Source organism: Terrapene carolina, unplaced genomic scaffold (assembly GCF_002925995.2).
Source record: "Terrapene carolina triunguis isolate 2854851 unplaced genomic scaffold, T_m_triunguis-2.0 Scaffold112, whole genome shotgun sequence".
NCBI classification, from domain to species: Eukaryota; Metazoa; Chordata; order Testudines; family Emydidae; genus Terrapene; species Terrapene triunguis.
Genome location: NW_020664463.1, coordinates 5,200,563 through 5,223,637, shown reverse-complemented (window position 1 = coordinate 5,223,637; position 23,075 = coordinate 5,200,563). Strand labels below are relative to the sequence as shown.

At 40.5% G+C, this 23,075-nt stretch overlaps 1 protein-coding gene across 4 annotated transcripts in view; it reads left to right on the top strand.

Annotated features, from left to right (window-relative positions):
- The window catches only part of RECQL (RecQ like helicase), a 32,612-nt gene extending 9,817 nt beyond the window's left edge, over nucleotides 1-22,795 (top strand). For all 4 annotated transcript variants that reach the window (XM_024203255.3, XM_024203254.3, XM_024203253.3 and 1 more), the window contains 8 exons: nucleotides 1,059-1,140; nucleotides 5,370-5,518; nucleotides 5,612-5,729; nucleotides 11,357-11,495; nucleotides 12,316-12,410; nucleotides 16,104-16,323; nucleotides 17,670-17,799; nucleotides 19,169-22,795. In XM_024203255.3, the coding sequence (XP_024059023.2) occupies nucleotides 1,059-1,140; nucleotides 5,370-5,518; nucleotides 5,612-5,729; nucleotides 11,357-11,495; nucleotides 12,316-12,410; nucleotides 16,104-16,323; nucleotides 17,670-17,799; nucleotides 19,169-19,342 (1,107 nt within the window). In that variant the 3' untranslated portion in view covers nucleotides 19,343-22,795. The remainder of the gene's footprint in view (nucleotides 1-1,058; nucleotides 1,141-5,369; nucleotides 5,519-5,611; nucleotides 5,730-11,356; nucleotides 11,496-12,315; nucleotides 12,411-16,103; nucleotides 16,324-17,669; nucleotides 17,800-19,168) is intronic.
- Nucleotides 22,796-23,075: the final 280 nt, after the last annotated feature.

Below are 23,075 nucleotides of genomic sequence, written 5' to 3'. Positions count from 1 at the left end.
GCACCAGCGACAGTTAGGACTTCATTCAGAGTCTGGCTCCTAACTGCCCCAGGTGCCTTTGAGAATATTCTCCTTTCTGTGGTGGTGATTTATTTCCCGGAAGATAGTGTTCTAATAGTTAATTTATCTTGAGGACAAATAATAGCTAAATTTGTTCTGGGTTTTTTGGAAATGTTTAATTCCCACAGGATCCTTCCAAGCTAAATCTCTGGCAGATTCATTTTTCTTGAATATTTTTCTGTCTGAGGAAATGACAAAGAAATGAAAGGCAAAGAAGTGGAGGTGGGGGCGGGGAGAAAACTCAGGAGTATGACAAAAAGAACCCTGAATACAAAGAGATTATCTTAAACAATTAGATTAGGTTCTCTCTCTCTTCCCCCCTCCCCCCCCCCCATTATCCAAGTATTTGTGTTCTTGGTCTGCTTTGCTTATGTCTTAGATGATCTTTTTATTATTATTTTTTTTATTTTTAAAGTTTACTTCAAACTACTTTTTGCCAACTTGATTCTAAACAGTAGCTGGGAACCAGGAGTTGTGAACTGGTACTGAACTCAAGGCTTTTGTGATTAGTAATATTGGAGGCTATCCTTTCCTATTTAATGAGCTAGCTTCTGAGCTGGGCCTTGGTGCTTCACCATGACATCTTGTTAAAATTTGTATCTTTTAGCTTTTAGTAGAATTTGGGCTGCTCCATACATTGTGAGAGTGGGGTTTAGCAGACGAGAATGTTCATAATTGAATGGCAGGTGGCAAGCACTGGCTGCTACAGCCAGTATTTTAGTTTAGAAAACTGGTGCAATTGTCTTGAAAAGTTGGGGACTTCTGTGGTTCCTTTCACATTCTTTACTGGACAGCTCCTGAATGAGCTTTTTAGTTGTGATGGATCTTTAAACTGTAGAATAAATTTAAATTAATCAAAGGGAAGAATAGATGAGTTTACTGTATTAGGAGGAGTATAGTAATAGGAGTATAACAAATTGGCTGAATGGCCATTTAAGAGTTCTTTGGTAATATACATAATGTGGTGTGTGTGTGTGTGTGTGTATTATGTTTTTCAGGTTCGTCAAAAACCTTCAAACAGTGAGGACTTCATTGAGGACATTGTTAAGATCATCAATGGAAGATACAAAGGGCTCTCAGGTAAACAATATAAAAACTAATGCTTTTTAACTTTTTATTTAAGGCGAAGTTACAATAAAACAGTAACATAATAAATGGTATATCACTGTTCAGGATCAGGTTAATATTCAAAGAACCTGGCTAAAGGTTGCTGGCTGGGGAGCCCTCCTCCTCTGAATACGCTAGAAACAGTGAACAAATTTCTAAATAGCAGTGCTCCTCTTGGTGCATCTCTTGTGTATGTATTTGAGAGAGGTTTCCCAGTACAAAGACACGGCATATTTTACAAAGCCACAATTCTAGGGAGGGTGGAGAATCTACACATTTTCAATAATGTGCAATACATCGTTTAGCTGCTGACAGTCAAAAATGAATTAATTTGTTCTGTGTAAAACGTAGATCCTTTACTGGAGCATTAAATAAGGCAGGTCGGGATCTCTTGGAAGCTGGCATTTTGTCCTAAGACGATTCTCTTTAATAATTTCCTGTGAAAACAATCTAATTCCTGGACACAACCATCATGTGTGCAAGTATGTTCCGATTTTCCCTTCAACCTCTCCAACAGAGCACCTCCCTAATAACAAAAATCTGATGGATGTAAACTGGAGTGAAATGCCATCTATACAGTAACTTTTATAAATTGGAGATTTATATCCCCTTCCCCATATAGAGACCCACTCCTCCAGATCAATTTCTTTGTCCAAATCCCTCTCCCATCTTTTCATTGGCTGTATTTTTTTATCAACATCTTTTTGAATCAAAAATGTATACATCTTAGAAATTAAACGTTTTGTTCCTCGATCAACTTCTCAAATTTGGTTAAAGGTCTAGATAGAGCCACCTTGTATCCAGATTTCACAATAAAATGTTTGACTTGTAAATATTGAAAATATGGGATCTGTATATTTAATGTATTACATACCTCTATCGGTATAATTTCAAGCCAGGAGCAGCTGTCTGAATTGAGTAATTTCAGCTCTTATCCACAACTAATAATCACTTTGATGTTTCCTAGGGATAAATTCCTGATTATTTAAAAAAAAAAAAAAAAATGTAGCTAGGAGAGAGGGGCTCGGCAGCAGGAATTTAGAAAATTTGTCCAAAGCTGCTAAGATGGTCTGGAAGAATAGATGACTTTCCATTTATGGTGACCTGAATTTCTCTTTAACCCAACAATTAGTATACAGTCCAGTGAAACCTATACAAGAGACCTTCTTTTTAAGCAACCTCCTATGTTATGGAACTGCTCTAAAGTATCCCCAAAATGTATTGAGAACTCATCACTATCAGAAGACCCCCTTCCATTAAGTATCCAATTTAAAAGCAAAACAAAAGTAACAAGATATGTACTTCCAACATTGTATTGTCCCTTACTATTTGTCTTGTCTATTTAGATTGTAATCTCTTTTTGGAATAGGGCCTGTGTCTTCCTGTGTGTGTTCAGTGCCTAAGGGCTGGTCTATACTTAGCCGCTAGTTCGGCGGCTGGAAATTGAACTTCCTGGTTCGATTTATCGCGTCTGGTCTGGACGCGATAAATCGAACCAGGAAGTGCTTGCCGTCGACTGCGGTACTCCAGCTCAACGAGAGGAGTACCGCGGAGTCGACGGGGAGCCTGCCTGCCGCGCGTGGACTGCGTCTGAACCGCGGTAAGTTCGAAGTAAGGTATGTCGAATTCAGCTACGTTATTCACGTAGCTGAATTTGAGTACCTTACTTCGACTTGGGGGGTAAGTGTAGACCAAGCCTAACACAGTGGGGCCTTGATCCTGATTAGGTCTTTGGGCACTACTCCAATACATATAATAATAAAATTTTGAAGTTCTTTTCAGTGGTAGCTTAAAATAGGTTGAGCTGTATTATGAAAGTAATTTAAAGGTGCTGCGAAATACCCTGTTAGAATGAAAGTGCTTTGGAAAATGGAGAGACAAGGTGGGTGCAGTAATATTTCTTATTGGATCAATGTCTGTTGGTGAGAGAGACAAGCTTTTGAGTTTACATAGAGCTCCTCTTCAGGTCTGGGAATGGTACTAAGCATGTCACAGCTAAATACAAGATTGAACAGATAGTTTAGCGTAAGCGCACATTCTAAGAGACCATTCAAGGTGAAATGGCCCATTAATACCCCTGTAGTCATAGGACAAAAAAGAGGGTTACGGGTTACAGATTATTGTAATAAATCCAGTGTCTTTAGTAAGAGCATGAAGGCCAGAGGAGGGGCTTCAGGAAAGATTTATTTCAGGATGGGGAACCCCTTCTTTGCCTTCATATTACCCACCAACCTCTCCAAGCTCCTCATCAGAGGCAAGCTCCCCACAGACCAGGACACACCATCTCAAAGCGGCACCAGAATCTGCCAGAACAAGGGATGCAAACCTGCAGATCTATCTTCACTGCTACAATGATCAACACACCTTTCAAGATCCATGGGTCTTACAACATGTGATGGAGCTCATCCAGGGCACTAAATGCCCCAATAAACTACTACACCTCTACCCTGATATAACGCTGTCCTCGGGAGCCAAAAAATCTTACTGCGTTATAGGTGAAACCGCATTATATCGAATTTGCTTTGATCCGCCGGAGTGCGCAGTCGTCCGCCCCCTCCTCCCCGGAGCACTGCTTTACCACGTTATATCAGAATTCGTGTTATATCGGGGTAGAGGTGTATATGGGCAAAACCAGACAATTGCTACGCTCTTGAATGAACTCTCAGGCCTTGGCTACACTTGCGAGTTACAGCGCAATAAAGCTGCCCAGAGCGTTGTACCTCACTCCCCGTCCACACTGCCAAGGCACGTACTGCGCTGTATCTCCTTGGCTACAGCGCTGCAGGTACTCCACCTCCCCGAGAGGAATAAGAGATCCAGCATAGTGGCTACAACTCCCGGGTGTCAATGTGAACGAGGAGTTAGCTTGCTGCGCTGTGATAATCCTTTTATCAAGTGGCCACTCTTCTCGTTGTTGTGATTGGCTCCAGGAATGCGGAAGTGCCGTTTCAAAGCTCCGTACCAGAGAGAAAAAGCAAACATTTTGCTGTTTGCTTTGAGTGAGTGAATGAGAAGCAGGGTGTCGGAACTTGCAAAGCAGGGTGCTGACACACTTTCAGCACCCCAAAAACCCACTCTCTCTCTCCCCCCACACTCCCTGTCACACTCCACCCCCCCCCTTTTGAAAAGCACGTTGCAGCCGCATGAATGCTGGGATAGCTGCCCATAATGCACCGCTCCCAATGCAGCTGCAAATGTGGCCACGCCAGTGGGCTGTCAGCTGTCAGTGTGGACAGACTGCAGCGCTTTCCCTGCTCAGCTGTACGAAGGTGGCTTCCTCCTCCACCCCTCTCTCACTCACTGAAAGCAAACAGCAGCTGTTTTTTCCTCACAGACCAGATAAGCAGCCGCTTGCCGAAATGGACCCCCGCGCGCGCCGCCTCTCTCTCTTCAAGCAAACATTAGCTGTGGGCATTCTAAAGGGAGCCCCCCTGCCTGCCTGCCTCTACTCATTCACAGCAAACAGTAGCTGTGTTTTGTTTTTTTTGATAAGCAGCTCCCGGAGCATCCGGAGTTCACAACATAACAAAGAGAGGAACCTTCACTTAAAAGGATTATGGGGCGTTTCCAGAGGTCAATCACTGCGTAATAAGGTTACTCCCCGTTTACATTGGAGCACCAGTGTCTCAGCCACTCTGCACCAGCTGTTAATCCTCTCGGGGAGGTGGAGTACCTGCAGCGCTGTAGCCACGGAGATACAGCGCTGTAGGTGCCTTGCCAGTGTGGACGGGGAGTGAGTTACAGCACTGTGGGCGGCTTTATTGCGCTGTAACTCTCAAGTGTAGCCAAGGCCTCAGTTTTCCTGTTTGTAAAATGAGCTAATTTGAGCTGTTTGTAAAACACCTTGCGGTCTACTGATAAAGTGCTATATAAGACCGTGGTGGTTTTGTCATGTTGTTGTTATAAATGATATCTAAGGAGATACCATTGCTATCTAAGCAGAGAGTCCAAAATTGGAATTGATGCGGAGACTGAACTGCTTTTTCTGGTTTTGCATGACCAAGCATATTATTAAGTTAGTGGTTGGGAAGTTTTGCACTCTTTCCCCATGTTTTGTCAGTTCCTTTAGACAGACAGGGGATGTTATCTTCAAGCCTATTAATCCTGCACCTTGCACGAACATGAAGTTCACTTACATTTTTTTAAACACTTCATTGCCATAAAAAAGTGGGGTTTTTTGTTTTTGTTTTTCTTTGGTACAGGAATTATCTACTGTTTTTCACAGAAGGACTCAGAGCAAGTTACCATTAGTTTGCGGAAACTGGGAATTAAGGCAGATGCTTACCATGCAAATCTGGACCCCAAAGATAAGACCAAAGTTCACAAGGGATGGGCAGCCAATGAAATACAGGTTAGGTATACAATTATTTCTATAGAATTATCTGACTTAAATAACTATATAGATCGGTATCCTGATGGTTTAATGGTTATACTCCTGTTTCAGGTCGTAGTGGCAACAGTTGCATTTGGCATGGGAATTGATAAGCCAGATGTGAGGTTTGTAATTCATCATTCAATGAGCAAATCCATGGAGAACTACTATCAAGAGAGTGGACGTGCAGGTATTGTGAACAAGTTGGCTTCTTCTGATAAAGGGAATAGACTTACATAAACTAATAATCTCGTGTTCGTCATTATGCCATTGTAATACAGTTTGCAGAGGGCCAGGTGGCCTAGTGGTTAACACACCCAGTTTCTAGTCTCATGGTTCCCAGTGGGAAAGGCTTTCAGTCCAGTTCCTAATCCCTGTATGTGGCTTATCTTCAAGTCAGGGTTCTTAACATCCTTACCCTCTCCTTTCTAGAGTGTATAAGGAATAGACACTCCTTATACACTGAAAGGGGTGGGGTGGAAATGAAGTTTATGCCCCTCCTGCAACAAGGGCAGTTGGTAGGGGAGCCCACGTCCTCCCCCAGCATCTCCAAGTCCAATATAAGTAAAAGAAAAGACAACTAAACCTTCAGCCCCAACTGGTCTCAGCAGGCAGTCTTCTTCCTCACATGGAGGCTTCTTTGGCACCCTTATTCAAGAGCCTGCAGGTTAAGTCTGTCTTCGTCCCGCTTCTGAGCTGAGTTGCTCCCCTTTTAAGCTTCCTTTCCAGTTGAAGTGTGCTTTGTAGGTCTGGAGGGGTGGGGCTACCTGAGCCCAGTATTGTCCCTTCACCCCTTCAGACCCAGTGTGGGGTTTGTACATCCCATCACAACCTTGTAATTGCAGTATGTTGACACAGAGCATTAAACAGTAATAGGTCACCAGGACCAGATGGTATTTACCCAAGAGTTTTGAAGGAACTCAAATATAAAATTGCAGAGCTACTAACTGTGGCATATAACCTATTACTTAAATCAGCTTCTGTACTAGATGACGGGAGGATAGCTAATGTGATGACAATTTTTAAAAAAGGCTCCAGAGGCAGTCCCAGCAATTACAGACCAGTAAGCCTACTTTCAGTACCAGATAAATTGGCTGAAACTGTAATGAAGCACAGAATTATCAGACATATAGATGAAAATGATTATTGGGGACGAGTCAACATGGCTTTTGTAAAAGAAAATCATGCTTCACCAATCTACTAGAATTCTTTGAGGAGAGGTCAACAAAAGGATGATCCAGTGGATATAGTATACTTGGAGTTTCAGAAAGCCTTTGACAAAGTCCCTCACCAAAAGCTATTAAGCAGAATAAACAATCATGGGGCAAGAGAGGAGGTCCTCTCCTGGATCAGTAACTGGTTAAAAGACCTGAAACAAAGGATAGGAATAAATGTTCAGTTTTCAGAATGGAGAGAGCTAAATATGGGGTCCTACCAGGACCTGTACTGTGACCAGTGCTGTTCAACATATTCATAAATTATCTGGAAAAAGGGGTAAACAGTGGGATGGCAAAGTTTTGCAGAAGATACAAAATTACTCAAGATAGTTAAGTCCAAAGCTGACTGCGAACAGTTACAGAGGGATCTCACAAGACTGGGTGAATGGGCAACAAAATGGCAGATGAAATTCATTGTTGATAAATGCAAACTAATGCACATTGGAGAAAACAATCCCAACTAAATGTACAAAATGATGGGGTCCAAATTAGGTGTAACCACTCAAGAAAAAGATCTTGAAGTCATCATGGCTAGTTCTCTGAAGACATCTGGTCAATGTGCAGCAGCAGTCAAAAAAGGTAACAATGTTAGGAACCATTAGGAAAGGGATAAATAATAAAAGAGAAAATATTCTAATGCCACTATTTAAATTCATGGTATGCCCACAGTTCTGGTCGTCCTATCTAGGGGGAAAATAAATAAATATATGAATGAAATGGAAAAGGTACAGAGAAGGGCAACAAAAATGATTCTGGGTATGACAGCTTCCATATGAGGAGAGATTAAAAAGACTGGGACTGTTCATCTGGGAAAAGAGGTGACTAAGGGGAGTATGATAGAGGTCTATAAAATCATGAATGGTGTGGAGAAAGTGAATAGGGTGGTGTTATTTACCCCTTCACATAACACAAGAACCAGGAGTCACCCAATGAAATTAATATGCAGCAGGTTTAAAACAAACAAAAGGAAGTACTTCTTCACACACTGCATAGTCAATGCATAGAACTCATTTCCAGGGGATGTTGTGAAGGCAAAAACTATAACTGAGTTCAAAAAAGAATTAGATGAATTCATGGAGGATAGGTCCATCAGTGGCTATTAGCCAAGGTGGTCAGGGATGCAGTCCTATGCTCTGGGTGTCCCTAAGCTGCTGAGCGCCAGTTCCTGGAACTGGTGGAGAGTGGATGGATCACTTGATGATTGTCTTGTTCTGTTCATTCCATCTGAAGCACTTGGCATTGGCTGCTGTTGGAAGACAGGATACTGGGCTAGGTGGACCATTGGCCTCACCCAGTATGACAGTTCTTATGCTAATATATGTTGTGCTTTTGGCCTGGTTCTCATTTAAACTTAAGGCCCCTTTACACCATTCTGGCAATTAGAGGTCTTAAAGTGGGCATAAATTACATTTACACTCACTTTAAGAGCTTTTTACACTGCCAGGGCGGTGTAAAAGAGCCTTAATGTAAATGAAAATCTGGCCCTCTGCCTTTTGTTTTTAGCAGATTCTTGTTTTGTCACCCATTGTTACCAAATTACTTCATAACATGCAGATTGTTGGCTGATCAGATGTGTGCTCTTTGTATAACTTTTACTTGAATGTTTGACCCATGTCTTTATCATGGTTTTCGTCCCAAACTCTCTCAAGTGATCTATGAGCTCTATACGAGATTCATTTCTTTCACATGGAAATGCAGCCACCTACTGGGAATAGAGCATCAGCTATTGACCAGTGCACACCAACACTACACATCATCTGAGGGCAAAAAGTGAATAATACCATCCTAGCTAATAGAAATTACAGGGAGAATTGTAATTAGTGTACTGACCAAATTGTAACCAGAGTTAAAAGAATGTTTACAGGACCATAAATAGTGAAGACCTCTGTTTTGTTTCATCTGAAAAATGACATCTCCCACAGAAATACCCCTTAGCACCTGCTGTAGCATTGGTTAGATATTGATTCAGAGGGAATAGTGCCATAGTAGGGGAGAGAGAATGCAACAGCATAAACTGAGGAAAACTCAGTGATACACAAATATTGGAAGGCTGGACAGTTGCTGGTTTTCCTTTGGCTCGGTAGTAATGCACAAACTCAGGGACAGGATTTGAAGTTACATGGAAGGTTTCTGAAGATGTTGTGAAGCAATTGACTGAGATTTGAACACTGCCTTTTCTTCATATGTATGTGTTAGGCATCAGCTTCAGTACTGGTGTAAGAAAGGCACAACTTCTACTGAAATCAATGGGATTTTGCATCTGCTTGTACTAGTACTGAACTGTTTGCAGGTAGTGTCGGAGATGATGTTGTGGATGAATTAAAGCTGATGAGGTAGGGACCACCAGTTAATGGCTCTCACTGCTGCTCTTAGATGTTTAGTGTAAATTCACATTACACTGGTGCTGCTTACACCTACTTAAACTTGTTTTATGAAAGTTTTATGCCATTGCTCATGTAACTACTGATTTGACTCACTCTTCCATGTGGGGTGCATTTACTCCGGCTGCATAGGCCTTGCCAAGGTTATGGGAATGGGAGACAAGTGCATGAGAACACCCAACAGTACGTAGTCCTACCAGGAATCAAAAGGAAAAATTGTCACTCATCCTAGCTAGATAAAGCAGAATTGTTGTTAAATAGAATGCTTTGTTAGAGTATTCCCACAATGTGATAGCAACACTTGAGGGTTTGATTCTCTATAGCTCAGGAGGTATAGTTGCAGTTAAACAGCTGCCTTTGTACTAAATTCTCTTTTGTTGGCCCTCTTGGAGGCCTAATAAAATGGCTGAAATTGTGTAGGCGACAAATATTTGATATAAAAATTTGTGTGAATTGGATTAATGTCAATGCATGTTTTTAGGGAGGTATTTTTCATAAGCGCAGTGCTTGCCTAGCTTTGCTTCCATTGACTTCCTATGTACACATTAAGACTGTACTTAAGCCATAAAAGGGCCTTAAATTTAAGTTCTGCAGAATAGAATAGATTGGTTTTGGCAGTTTTTGATTAAGGAGCAAAATGTTAATCATCTGTATTTTTCTATTTATATAAGAATACGGTAAAGTCATCTTTCTTTTCCTAAGCTTTATGTGGTATTAAATTCTTAAAGTTCTCTCAGTTGATAGAGTACGCCAGATTCTCTGTCATACAGCTGTGGAGCCTGTTTGCATACACACAAGTATATAGGGGCAGAATTTGTTCCATTTTATATGATCTGTGTGATTGCTTTGACACTCACCAGGAGTACCCAGGGTTGTGAGGCACCTCACCACTACCTGCCCTTAGCATAAAGTAGTTTTTCCTTGCCTGCTGTGGATCAGTGCTCTGAAACCAACAGACTCTGGGAGCACAAACACTGTCTTCCATGCCTCTGCAGACCTCACTCTCTCTGTACAGGTAGCGATGGGTACACACCAACCCCTGAATGCTCGGAGCATTCCCTGCTGCCTCCAGCCTCTTGTCCCTCAACACTCACGGAATTACTGGTCCTGCTAGTCCCAAGGGAACAGTGCACACCAGTTTATAAGATTCAGCTTAGGCCCAACACTTGGCTTAATACCACAGCTCTTAAGCTTATTCTTGTTTTCACTATAAATATATCTATCATCAAAGTATGGAGATTCATGTAATGGTGAGTAAGAATATTGGAAATGATTACATATAAAACGTAATTGAGAACTACTGCTCTAGGTGTTGCAAACTTTTGTACTGGTGACCCCTTTCACAGAGCAAGCCTTTGAGTGCGACCTCCCCATATAAATTAAAAACACTTTTAAATATATTTCACACCATAATAAATGCTGGATGCAAAGCAGGGTTTGGGGTGAAGGCTGACAGCTCGCGACCCCCTCATGTAATAACCTCGTGACTCCCTGAGGGGTCCTGGCCCCCTGTTTGAGAACCCCTGTTCTAGAGACTAAATTAACAGATTAATCTGTTTTAAAGAAGTTTATTTCACTCAAAGTTCTCTTCAGTATTTTCAACCAAGCCTGTTGAGGCACCTTTTTCATGAAGCAAAATGCTGTCCTTTTACTCCCTCAGTGGAGGATGACTGGGCATCCCCTTTGTCTCCCCAAATGTACTCAAGAAAAACTTTGATATGCACCTCAAGATAATGTTTTCTTCCTCTGCTTTTTCTCTCTTCCTGTTGGTTCATTTTACAATCCATCATTTTCATTCACTTCAGAGTGGTGAAAGGGGACCTATTGTGAATGGTACAATATTCAATTTACATCTAAATGGATAGACATCTCCAGTCTGTCAGGCAGCCTCCTTGATATAGACTTTGAGAGCATATTTTTCAGTGTGTGTGTGTGTGTGTGTACATAACTCCTTACATAGTATCTGCATACGTTTCACAGTGATAATGATGACCAGTGTGACACTGGCGTTCATTTTGAGATCTCACGGTACATTCTTGGAACCAGAACGTACATACAGAATCCAGAGATTCCTGTAAATCCTCTGCACTTCCTTGCCGGTTGGCATTAATTAGTTTTCGGGTCACAGTTGCATGTTCATAAAACATTTCTTTTTTGTTCCTAACTTGTGAAAAGTCTAAATGAGAAGTCTAAATGGTGTTGTTTCAAATGCATTGTAGGTCGAGATGACCAGAAAGCTGACTGCATTTTATATTATGGTTTTGGAGATATATTCAGAATCAGTAGCATGGTAGTGATGGAGAATGTGGGGCAACAGAAACTATATGATATGGTATCCTACTGCCACAACACGAACAAGTAAGTTATTCTGGCTTTCTGATTGTTTTTTATTTTTTAAATATCTATAAACATGGAAGAAAAGTTATTAATAAGGAACAATCACATATGCCAGGATTTGTATATCTGAAGCTCATCACATTTTATCTAGCATATGAAATAAGAGTATTAACTTACCACTCACTGTCTTTCGCTGTTTTAAAAATGTGCATGGAAGAAGTAGAAGTAGTTGTATTACAGCTGTAATACAAGTCAGCCTAAAGCACGTAGGTTTCAAGCCCCTTTCAGTGTATGTACCGGAACATTTTGCTTTTTTTTGCTTTGAGATATCAATACATAATAGTCATACTGGATCAAAATCCTGTTTAATCTGATATGCTTCAGAAGAAGGTGGAACTCCTGCCCTTGACAATGTTCTTGGCCAGTTAGTGAATACTGTACAGCAGGGGTAGGGGAAAATCTTCTTGGCCTAATCTAACAATCCAATTGATATTCTGAAGCATTAGAATCAATCAATAGTCCTTGTCATTTTCATCCTACTTACTGGAATTGCAGATGCTGTTCATTTTCATGTAACTAATCTTCTTTCCTATTTAAATAAGCTGTTCACTCAACAGTCATAGCAGTGAATGCCATAGATATTCATATGTTGTGTAAAACAGTATTTCCTTCATCAGTTGTGTACTTCTTGAGTGACCCCTTTTTCTTTTTATGAGACCAGGTAGGATCACTTAAGTCACTTTCTCTGTACCATTCATTTGATGTAATATATATGTGCATCTGCATTTTACAATCTCCTCTTACTCTTGCCTCATCTCTAAAAATATATCTATACTCTCAGGTGTCGCCGTGTATTGATTGCTCAGCATTTTGATGAAGTGTGGGATTCTGCAAACTGCAACAAAATGTGTGATAACTGCTGTAGAGAGAAGCTTTGTAAGTAAACTGATGTTTAATCTGAAAGCAGATAGTAGGGTTACTATATGCTTCAAAGAAATGTCCAGTCTAGACAAGGTGTTTAAAGTCTTTTGAAAGGGGAATTCAAATAATAGGTCAATCATATAGGCAGGCTAGTGGCACTGCCTGTTTATTAAGGTTGCTCAACGCTTCCCATTGCAAGACCCTGTTTTAATTTGCTTATAAATTTGCCTAACTTTAACCATTTGGGCCAAAATGTTCTATGCTGCTGGGTATCTTCCTTACGCTGAATTTTTAAATTTCTGCCAAAACAGTTCAGCTGTTTTTAAGAACTAGACTAAGGGAGAACATGTTGTTTTGCCCATGTTAAAATATATTCTGATGTCCTTTTCTTTGAGAAGCTCTAGTGCCCTAATGCTTTGCAGCTGGCACTTGAAATTTGGCCAGGGGTAGCTTTTGTGTCAGATGTGCCTTTTTGCTGTCCCTGTGCAAATCTGCCCAAATTTGCCTTCTCTTTGAAAAAATTAAGTTCACACAGGTAGAGACTTCAGAGATTTTAGCTGCTGAATTCTAAAGACTCCATTCACACTGGGCATGCTCAGCCCCCAGGCCTCCTATGTGTGATCAAACTGCACACGTGTTCCCCACAGAGCAGCTGAGCATGCTCTAGTCCAGGGTTGTGGATGATCAAAAGGACTTTCCCTGTAATTGCTGCTCTGGACTGAGGTTGGGCCAGGCTCTGGAACTGAGAGCAGGGAGGCTGTCTGGGCTGTGCTCTCAATGGCTCTCTGCTGGTGCCCAGGCTGTATGGAGGAGAAAGGTGCCTGATTTAAATGCAGAGGGGACTAGGTGGAGATTGGGGGTGAGGGAAAGGAGTTGATTGGGACATGGAGCTTGGTGGGGGTGGGGGAAGAGAGAAACTGGGAGTTGAGATGTTTGGGACTGACTGGGAAAGAAGACTGAGAGTTGGGATGGTGGGGAGGCAAGTCTAAGGAGTGCAGATTGGGACTGTGGTGGGCAAGGAGAATGGGATTGGGATGAAGAGCCAGGGTTGGGAAAGAGACAGGACTGGGATAGGGACAGGTTGGAGGGGATGGGACTGAAAGAGGAACAGGCAGAAGGGTCTGTGCCCACTAGAGCATGCTATTTTTCAGAGCCTGGAATGGAATCAAAGACTCCAGTATCTCACCATTCCTCTGCTATCAACAATTAAACACACTGGCAAAGTGTGTGTGTCATCCCCCCCCTCTAGTACTGGTCCACATAGAGGATGACCACCTACAATTATTCTGTTACTTTTGCACTGAATGAGGCAGGGGTCCTGTGGGAAAAGTAGTGTGATATCATGTATTGAAAGACTGATCACATTAGGGCTACAGGCTTGTCATGGTGGTGGAAAAACTCATGGATACTGTGGCTTCTCTGTTTGACTACCCTGTGGAAAGGTTCTTGGTGGGTTGGGGGGAGTAGGTTGGAGAGCAAGCCCACCTTGCACTCATCCTACAGTGGCAGTTCCTATCCTATGGGGCTGGGCGTTGTGGGCTGGCACGTGAGATTGCAGTGCCACTCACGTTTGGCTCTGCCACCCCTCTGTGACAAGTGGGGGGATGGCCGAGCCAAATCTGAGTGAGTGGTGTTATAACCAGGTGCACAGGGTTGCAGCTCCATTCACTCAAATTTGACCCAGTCACGACAGAGAGCCGGAAGGGCCAAACCTGAGCAGTGCTGTCATCCCGAGTGCCAGGTCACAACACCCGGGGTAGTGAGCCGAACCAAGCCCTGCAAGACACGGGAGCTACTGCCACCTGTGCCTGAGGTGTGTGGGGCAGGCTCATGCCCCACTTCCCAGGATCCCCCTCTCACCAGCCCAGGATTATTATTGCAGTGCCAGAGTAGAGGTGCTGCCGTGAGCAGTTGGTGCCCCTTTGGTGGGGTGAGGAGGCAATGGAGGACAAGGGCACTGGGACACTATAATTTTGAAGTAGGATAGTTAAATTTCATTTGTCAGGGCATTTTTTTAATCAAAAATCACGGAGCAGTCACTGAACCTGTGACTTTTACTAAATTAACTATGACGACTCTGATTTGTGATTTTAAAAAAGTGCCATGACAAATCTGCAGCCCTAACCATCATACATATACACAAGGGGGCAGAACGAAGGTTACAGGCAACCTTAATTCTGGCATTTTGTAACTTCTGAGTGCTTTTCTTTGCAATCTCTTAGTAATGTTTTTTTAATGTAATTATATTAAGAATACAGAGAGTACTCAAAAAGGAGGGAATCCAAACACAGCAGTCCTACCATTTACATAGCACCTGTCATCCAAAGATTTCAGAGCGATCTAAATATCGCAATAGCCAGGTGTAGTATCAGCTTGAAGTAAATCACCGAGAATCCTGATTCTCAAGTCCCCAGCTCTGATCACTAGATTACCTTCCTTCCCTGTGCGCACTCTATTATTTATTTATTTATTTATTTTTTTCCCCTTCAAATGGTGGGCTGGGAGAGACACGTAGGAAGATTTTTTTGAATTACTTCTTTGGGATACAATTTTTGGAATTTGCTTGTATACAATACTATTTTTTTATTTTTTTTTGTAAGTATTGAAGTATTAGATAATAATTAGAGATGAGGCTTGAACAGTAAAGTTTAGATCTGGAACTGAACGTAAGCCTAGTTTGGATATTCAGATCTTGGGTTTTCGTTTGGACCTGTGTCTAATAAGAACTGGTCAGTGAAAAATATTTGAAGGATGACCTGTCTGATTGCTATTTTATTCTCAGTCTTCTGACACAGTCATGCCAGTGCAGAAACTTACCTTAGTAACATTAGGTTGGGGTCTGTGCAACTTGCCATGAAAAAGACACTCCTTTCAGTGACCCACATTGGATGCTGTTACAGTCTGTCTCAGCCATTTTTATCCATTTTTCCCATTGGAATAAATTTGTTTGAGACTTTTCTGTTTAAAAAAATGTGTATTCTGTCTCTAGTCTGTAAACTCATTGAGACAAGAAATGTCTTATTTATATGCTGTAAAGCTCTGTGTAACTTTACTTTGCTCTGTAAATGTTTCAGAATAAATACCACTGTGGAGAGAGAGAACCCAGTTGCAAATAATATATTACTTAGCTTGTGAGTCAGCAAAATGCCACAAATAACAAAAACACTAAAGTCACGCTACACGTCCAAATGAGATTTAAATTGCTTTTTACCCTAAATTAGGAGACTTATTCATGACAAGATACTATGAAATCCATTTTTAAAAAACTAGCTGGATGTATCAGCTTTATTATTTGAAATGTCAGTGTTGTTCCTATTCCCATTAGAAGGTAGCTGAGAAAGGTCTTGAATTCTAGGTAGAATTTTAATCCTAAAAGCTTCAGTAGTATATCAGCGTTTCAGATTACTGACAAAATAACCAGCCTGAACCTGCAAAGACTTGAGCACATGCTTAACTTTATGTTCTGAGTAATGCCACTGAAATTGACTATTCAATGTGTAAAGTTCAGCATATATGAAAGTCTTTTCTGGGCTGGAGATTAAATTATTAAGTACAAGCATAAATGTGATTTGTGATTATCATGTATTGTTCAAACATCTGAGTTCAAAAGATTACAGCAGTATAGAATTGTTATATTTTATTGAAAAGTAACACCTCTGGCACAGTATGCTTTGTTTTGAAGTACTAGTCCTCTTCTTTTCCTTGTAGCGTTTGAGAGAATGGATGTAACAGGATACTGCAGGGATCTAATCAGAATACTAGAGCAAGCGGATAAGATGAGTGAAAAACTCACTCCACTGAAATTAATCGATGCCTGGCTGGGCAAAGGTGTGTCAAAGTTAAGAGTGGCTGATGTTGTTCCTCCAACACTCCCTCGTGATGAACTGGAGAGGATTATTGCCCATTTCATTCTGCAGCAGTATCTGAAGTATGTGTGACCATTCATTCTTTCCTTTGAAATCTACTAATTACAGTAAAAGCTGTGTTATCCAGAAAGCCCTAAAACCGGCATTTCTGATATCTCCCAATACAAATCTTCAATAGGGTTGCCAGGTGTCCAGTTGTCCCTGCTGCTCCATGCACTGCCCCCGCCCCAAGTGCTGGCTCCGCAGCTCCCATTGGCTGGGAACCGTGGCCAATGGGAGCTGTGGGGGCAGTGCCTGCGGGCAGAGGCAGTGCGCAGAGCTGCCTGGCTGCGCCTCTGCCTAGGATCTGAGAGACATGTCGCTGCTTGCGGGAAGCCACCCGAGGTGAACACCGTCCAGATCCTGCACCCTGAAACCCCTCCCGTGCCCTAACCAGCACCCCCATTGCCCCCACACGCTGGATAACAACACTTTTACTGTACTATTATCTCTGCAACAGTGCTGTTTTGTGATAATATCACAGTAGTGGATGTTTTAGCAATTCCTTCATTTCAGAAGCTGCTAATCTGGCTATAAAAAGTTTGCACAGAATATTATTTTTCTGTTTACTCTTGAAAAATCATCTCTCATTTTTAAGACAGAAAAGTTGAAAAATTAAAAAAAATAGAAATTTGGCTTAAAGTATCACTTTTGCTTTTGTAGTTTAAACAAAAAAAGCAGCTTTTTATTTATTTATTTGGTGGAGGGGTAAATACTAAATTTTTTAATGATAGTCCCCAACCCTGCAACAAGTGCCACGGATGCAAACTGACTGCTGCACTTGTGCAGCACCACATTGACATGAGATGGGCAAAGAAGGTTGCCTGTGCAGAACCTATTGCAGTATGAGGGGTTTACTGTGGCATGTGAGACTTAAGAAAACACAATGAAAATGACACTGCTATTCCATGTACGTGTGCTGCTTTCTTTTCAAAATAAGGACCTCTGAATATATGGGACTGACATCCCATGATCCTAACTTTCTATCATGAACAAAAAATGACAAAAGATTTACACACTTGACCTCATTGAGCCTAAGTGGACAGGAAGGTTGACTGAGTCAAAACATTTTTTTTCTCACTTAGTGTCCAGATATCCTATTATTTGAACACCACTAGACCAATGAGAAGTGCTGAAAACTCAGCAAAATGAAATAAGGTATAAAGTGCCCACTGTAAGAGCCAATCCTGCCAACTCCCATTTGAATTCACTGATTATTTGCTTGCATAGGTGCAACAGGATCAAGGAATTAGTGGGGCATCTGTTCATAACAGTTCCTAAATGTCTCCACATTTCTCCCTTATATCTATTCTGCCCACTCTACTCCTGTTTCCAGTTTTTTCCTCTGACTGTGGCTTAACTTTTGCAGAGAAGACTTCAGTTTCACAGCATTTGCTACAATATCCTACTTGAAAATAGGACCCAAAGCTGATCTGCTGAAAAACAAGGCACATGTTATCACCATGCAAGGGAGATCAAACAAAAAAAGTGTTGACAAGGTATTTGTTTGTGTATATATATTGACTACTTGTATGATTATTTTTCCATTAGTATTTACCACAGCTGGTTAGTGCCTGTTTATTATGTGCAAAATTAAGAATGTTTTCCTCAGTGTATTCCCCCTCTACCTCATTTATCAGAGGGGTAGCCGTGTTAGTCTGAATCTGTAAAAAGCAACAGAGGGTCCTGTGGCACCTTTAAGACTAACAGAAGTATTGGGAGCATAAGCTTTCGTGGGTAAGAACCTCACTTCTTCAGATGCAAGTAATCTCCATACTGATTTATACCTGCCTCTGGAAATTTCCATTACTTGCATCTGAAGAAGTGAGGTTCTTACCCACGAAAGCTTATGCTCCCAATACTTCTGTTAGTCTTAAAGGTGCCACAGGACCCTCTGTTGCTTTTGTTTCTTTTGATCCTTTGGCAGTAGTGTCTTTCCAATTACACATCTTAAGATGCAAAATGTAGGAGGGTGAGGAGGAGGGGGAAAAAAGTTCAGTACAGATTTAAAAAAAAAAAGTTCAGAAGTTTTCCAGTTATACCTATACAAATCCTTAGCAATGCTATCAATTTTAGTTGAGGTAATAGGAATTAACATCTTGTTATGTAACAAGAACTTGGACCACTGTTTAGACTCATTTAAAAGAATTGTTGCTGTGTAATCACTATTAAATATAACTGAATCAGTCTGTAAATGCTATTTCAACTTGCCTCTCTATCCCCAATTAAAATATAGATTAACAAAAGAGTGGCACTTCCATTAAATTAGGGACCACTTACATTCTATAGCTATTTGGACATAAAGTTAAAACAGGTACAGATCCTGCCACATTTTGCTCATGTAAGAACTGTGCCATGTGAGCAAGAGTTTATAGAATCGGACCCTTAATCAGTTCTAATGAGGCTGCAATTGGTTACTCAACAGCCATGTTGGCTTTATCATTAGCAGGAATTGGTCATTTGAATGTGTGAAATAATTACTCTGACTAGTCTGAAAATCTCAAGTATTTACATACAGTAGCTTAATAGAATGTGTTGTTGCTACATCATATGTATTTGTCTTAGATGTTACTGCCTTTAAAGGGGTATTTCAGGTTCAGCTGCATCATTCTTCTGAATGTAGCAGGTACTGTGCAGCATAATACACTGTTAATGCTGCCCTGTGTGCATTATCTTTTGAAGAAATTTGGACTTGCCACAGGAACATCTCACAGATGCTGTTGTAAAGGAGCAGAACAATGGCCACAAAAAGAACTCCTCTTTACATCACCCTTAATAAAGCTTGATCATTATAGTACGTTCTCAATATGTATTGAGGAAGGAGAAAGAGAGTCTTAGTCTTAATTGAGCTGTGTTTATGATCCACAGCTCAAATCTCCTCAGTCTTCTAATTCTGGAGGGATTGGTGGAAACGTACGAGAAGACATTTCTGAGACTGTCCAAAACTCTGCTGCAAAGAAGACAAAAGCACAGAATCGGCGCCATTGTGAGAACAAACCTAAAGCAAAGAAGCTTAAACTTGAGGATGACGACGACGACTAGCTGGTAGTCCTGTACTGAATTTTACAATGAAAAATATATCTAGGATCCCACCATTTCTGCTTCTCTATGAGAACTCGGTACAGAAGTATAATTTGTATTTTATTAATTGCTTCTTTTAAATGCAAAGGATTTGTGTGTTCATCAGAAAGGTTGGGCAAAAAAACAAATATATGCAATTTCTGAACATACAAGCAGACAAAAATCTGGCATCATGCAGTTAAGTAGACAATAGAGAAACAAAGGGTTATCCTCAAAATAATCAGTCCATATCTGATGTCTCCTGCAGATCATTTCCGTATATATTGCTTTTTTTCAACCCTCTTTATTTTACAAAGCACACAATGTCTGATAGTAAAATATACTGTAATAATGCACTTAAAACTCATAAACGTAAAGCATCCTCATTATACCCTCTAGCTACACTGCTTCTAATGATGGGGGGAAAGCAAACTAAACAGTATATATTCACATACACAACAACAAATATATTTATCACATTATCTCTTAAAAATTGGGGTCATATCTTCTTAAATTTCTCCTGCTTGTTGTTCAGATGGAAAAATTACTCTTTCAAGATCTGTTTAAATGTTAGAAAAGGGTATGTTGGTTTAATGGTTGTATTTTCTAAAGCATGTGAAAAAAATTAGGTGCCCTACTCCTACTGAACTACTGAAAGTCAATGGGCGTTAGGCACCTAATTCCCTTGTGGGCTTTTCAAAAGCATGTTATTTAAAACAAAAACAAATCAAAAAACCCCCACTTCGTTGCCCTTGAGCATGTTTCTTTGGTTTAGTTCACGCTGTATTATTTGGAGTATGTACAAACAACAATTTCACTAATGAATCTGACCAAGAAAATAATAAGTCATTACCTTTAAACACAAACTATAGAACTAGTTCAACATACCTCAGCTTGGACCTCATCCTGCTCCCATTGAAGTCAATGGGAACCTTGCCATTCACTGAGGAATAATTAGGCCTAAAGTCTCACAGGAACACACATACTTCTCCAATCTGTGCTGTGGTAGGATGTGGACAGTATTCTCTGATCTGTTGGCGCATCAGTACTTCATGGAGGACATGGAGCAGCTATGGAAATTTGTTTTCCAGTACTCACACTGTTAAATCTTTTAGTCCTAGAATATGGCCTACATTAAATTTATCTACTGCAGTATGGCCTCTCAATCCTAATTTTTTTAGCTTAACCACTTTGTCTCTGAGAAACGTACATATATATTCATGTATGCACGCCTGTTATTTTTGTAGACAGCAAAGAGAGCACAAGCCACTGAACAATCCCTATTTGTAGAATACTGCTGATAATTATTGACAACAGCTTAGATGATATTGATAGCAAACAAGGCAGCTTTTGTTGGCTCATCTGTCAGAAACTAGGAAGTAAATCAGTGTTTCTAGCAGACAGAAAAGAACAATATTTACTAACAAAGACCTTGGACAAGATCCTCAGGTGGTGCAAGTTGGCATAGCCCCACATGTCAAGGGAACAATCAATGTGGATTTACACTAGCTGAGGATCTGGTCCCTCACATTCAAATTTCTACAAGAGAACATAAAATAACGGTTCCAATCAAGTTAAAAAATGATTTTAGGGAAAGTTTGAGATGGCACTCTAGCTGAATGTTATCATTTTTTGTTTGTAGTGACACCCTGGAAGCTTGAAACTGACATGTTCCTTTGACTAACTTTATTTTATCTTAAATATGCATCCAAAGGTTTGATGATGTAAGGTTACCAACAGCCCTACAATAACAATCAGGATGATCAGGAAAGCTGTGTGCATTAGTCAATCTGAGAAAGGATTGTTACACATTAAGACAATTCTATCTGTCATTCCTAAATCCTGAACATACATGGCCTTACCTATACTCATTATAACTGTGCAAGTAAAAGCATGTTGCCTGATGGCAGGATGCTATGTGGCCACTGCAGGTTTTGTAAAGTGGCTTGTTAGGATTCATCCTTGCCTGTAACATTGCCTAAGGAAAAATGCACCAAGATTTTTTTTCTTTGCATGCACATGCTTTAAAGTGTACGTATATTTTACATATGTATATTAGAGATGGACCCAAGCCCCTAGAACTTTGAAGTTCAGATCTGGATCTGAAATTTGACACAAGCCCACGCCTAACATTTTTCTTATCCCATATAAACAGAAATTTTACATTTTACTAGTGAATTTTGTCCTGGTGGGCAATCTGCAGATCAGCTACTTAAAGTAATGCTGTTGACATGAAAAAATGCAGATCACTGAAATTTAGTAGACAAAATTTGCACAAATAGATGAATCCCTTTTATGGGGTGGCATAAGGAAACTTCAGGGGACTGCATTGTTTTGCTGGCTTATGTTTCTGGGAATGGTTGTCCATAGCAGGTTCATCCTTAATGTGCTAAGTGTTCTTTGTGGCGCTGAACTAGTTAGTCAAAGCTGTAATAATTACTGAGACCGAGATGATGCTGAAAAATGATCTATTAGATCACAGGGAAGGTTGGTGGTAGGACAACAACTGGTCTTGATAAATATTCTGAAAGTGTGGGGAATTTGGTAATTTCTGACATACAGCTAAAGTTTTTGTAGCTTTGGTATTAACTTTTGACTATGATGCTATGTACACTGGCCCTGGAATAGAATTTGGAAAGTGAGTTTCAATATTGTTCCAAACAAAACTAATTTTGAATAGTTTTTGGCCTGTTTTGCTGGAAATACATTCAAAAACAGTTTCCAAATTCTATTCCAAGTTAAGCATTGACGGGGCCTGAGGCTGAAGGTGTGGGAGATTTCATCGTAGAAGGGAATATATGAGTAGAAAATTAAGTGTTTTGAGAGATCCCCGCCAAACCATTACTCTTGCTTTTTGCTATAAATCCATCCTGGTGGTTTTTCCACCTATAAGCTTGCAGGAAGTCTAGTGTTGAATTTTTTTAGTATTGTACATTAACAAATCACAGTGGATCAGAATTGAAGTGAGTATGGAGTAGGTGCCCAATTCTACATAGCATATGGCTTAAGACCTAAAAGCAGTACTGGTCCACCCTACTTTTGTTATAACTTCAGGATGATAACTGCCAGGCTTTTATGCTGGCAAGCTCAACTGTCAACAATTTTTAATCTCAAAGATAAGAGTAGAAATGTTATGTTTTTTATTAAATGTAGACAAATTTATGTAAGTGGCCTGTAAGCGCCTGGTTGCACACTGACATTCTACCTGCACATGTGCACTTAAACAGGAAATATTTTCATAGAAGTGATTGTACTGACTTTTTGCACTTTGTTACAGAACTGGGCATTGTATTTCTTTGGAAGCTCACTATTTTGCTTCAAAATGTTGTATCTTGAAACAATTGCTGTACTTGGTTTTATTTTGTGTATCTGAATAGTGTATTTTAACCATATGTGCTTGATATATAAAAACAATAGCTACAATAGTGGAAAACAGATTTAAGATGTAGTCTTGTTCCCCTTCCCCCTCCCCGGCATCTGCCTCACTTCTTCTGTGCCATTATCTCTAACTTGCAAATGGTATCTGACTTACTGTTGTTTTTAACATGTAGGAGTCTCGCAGAATGCTTTGTTTAAATCGGCTAAGCAGGAAACTACCATTCCCATCAGTTCCCTTCCCACTGACCATCTATGATGGATGTCATCCCATTCCCCTGGTCCATAGTGGGAGGAAGCAGCAACTCTATGGAAGAACCTGACCCAGCAAATAATCTTG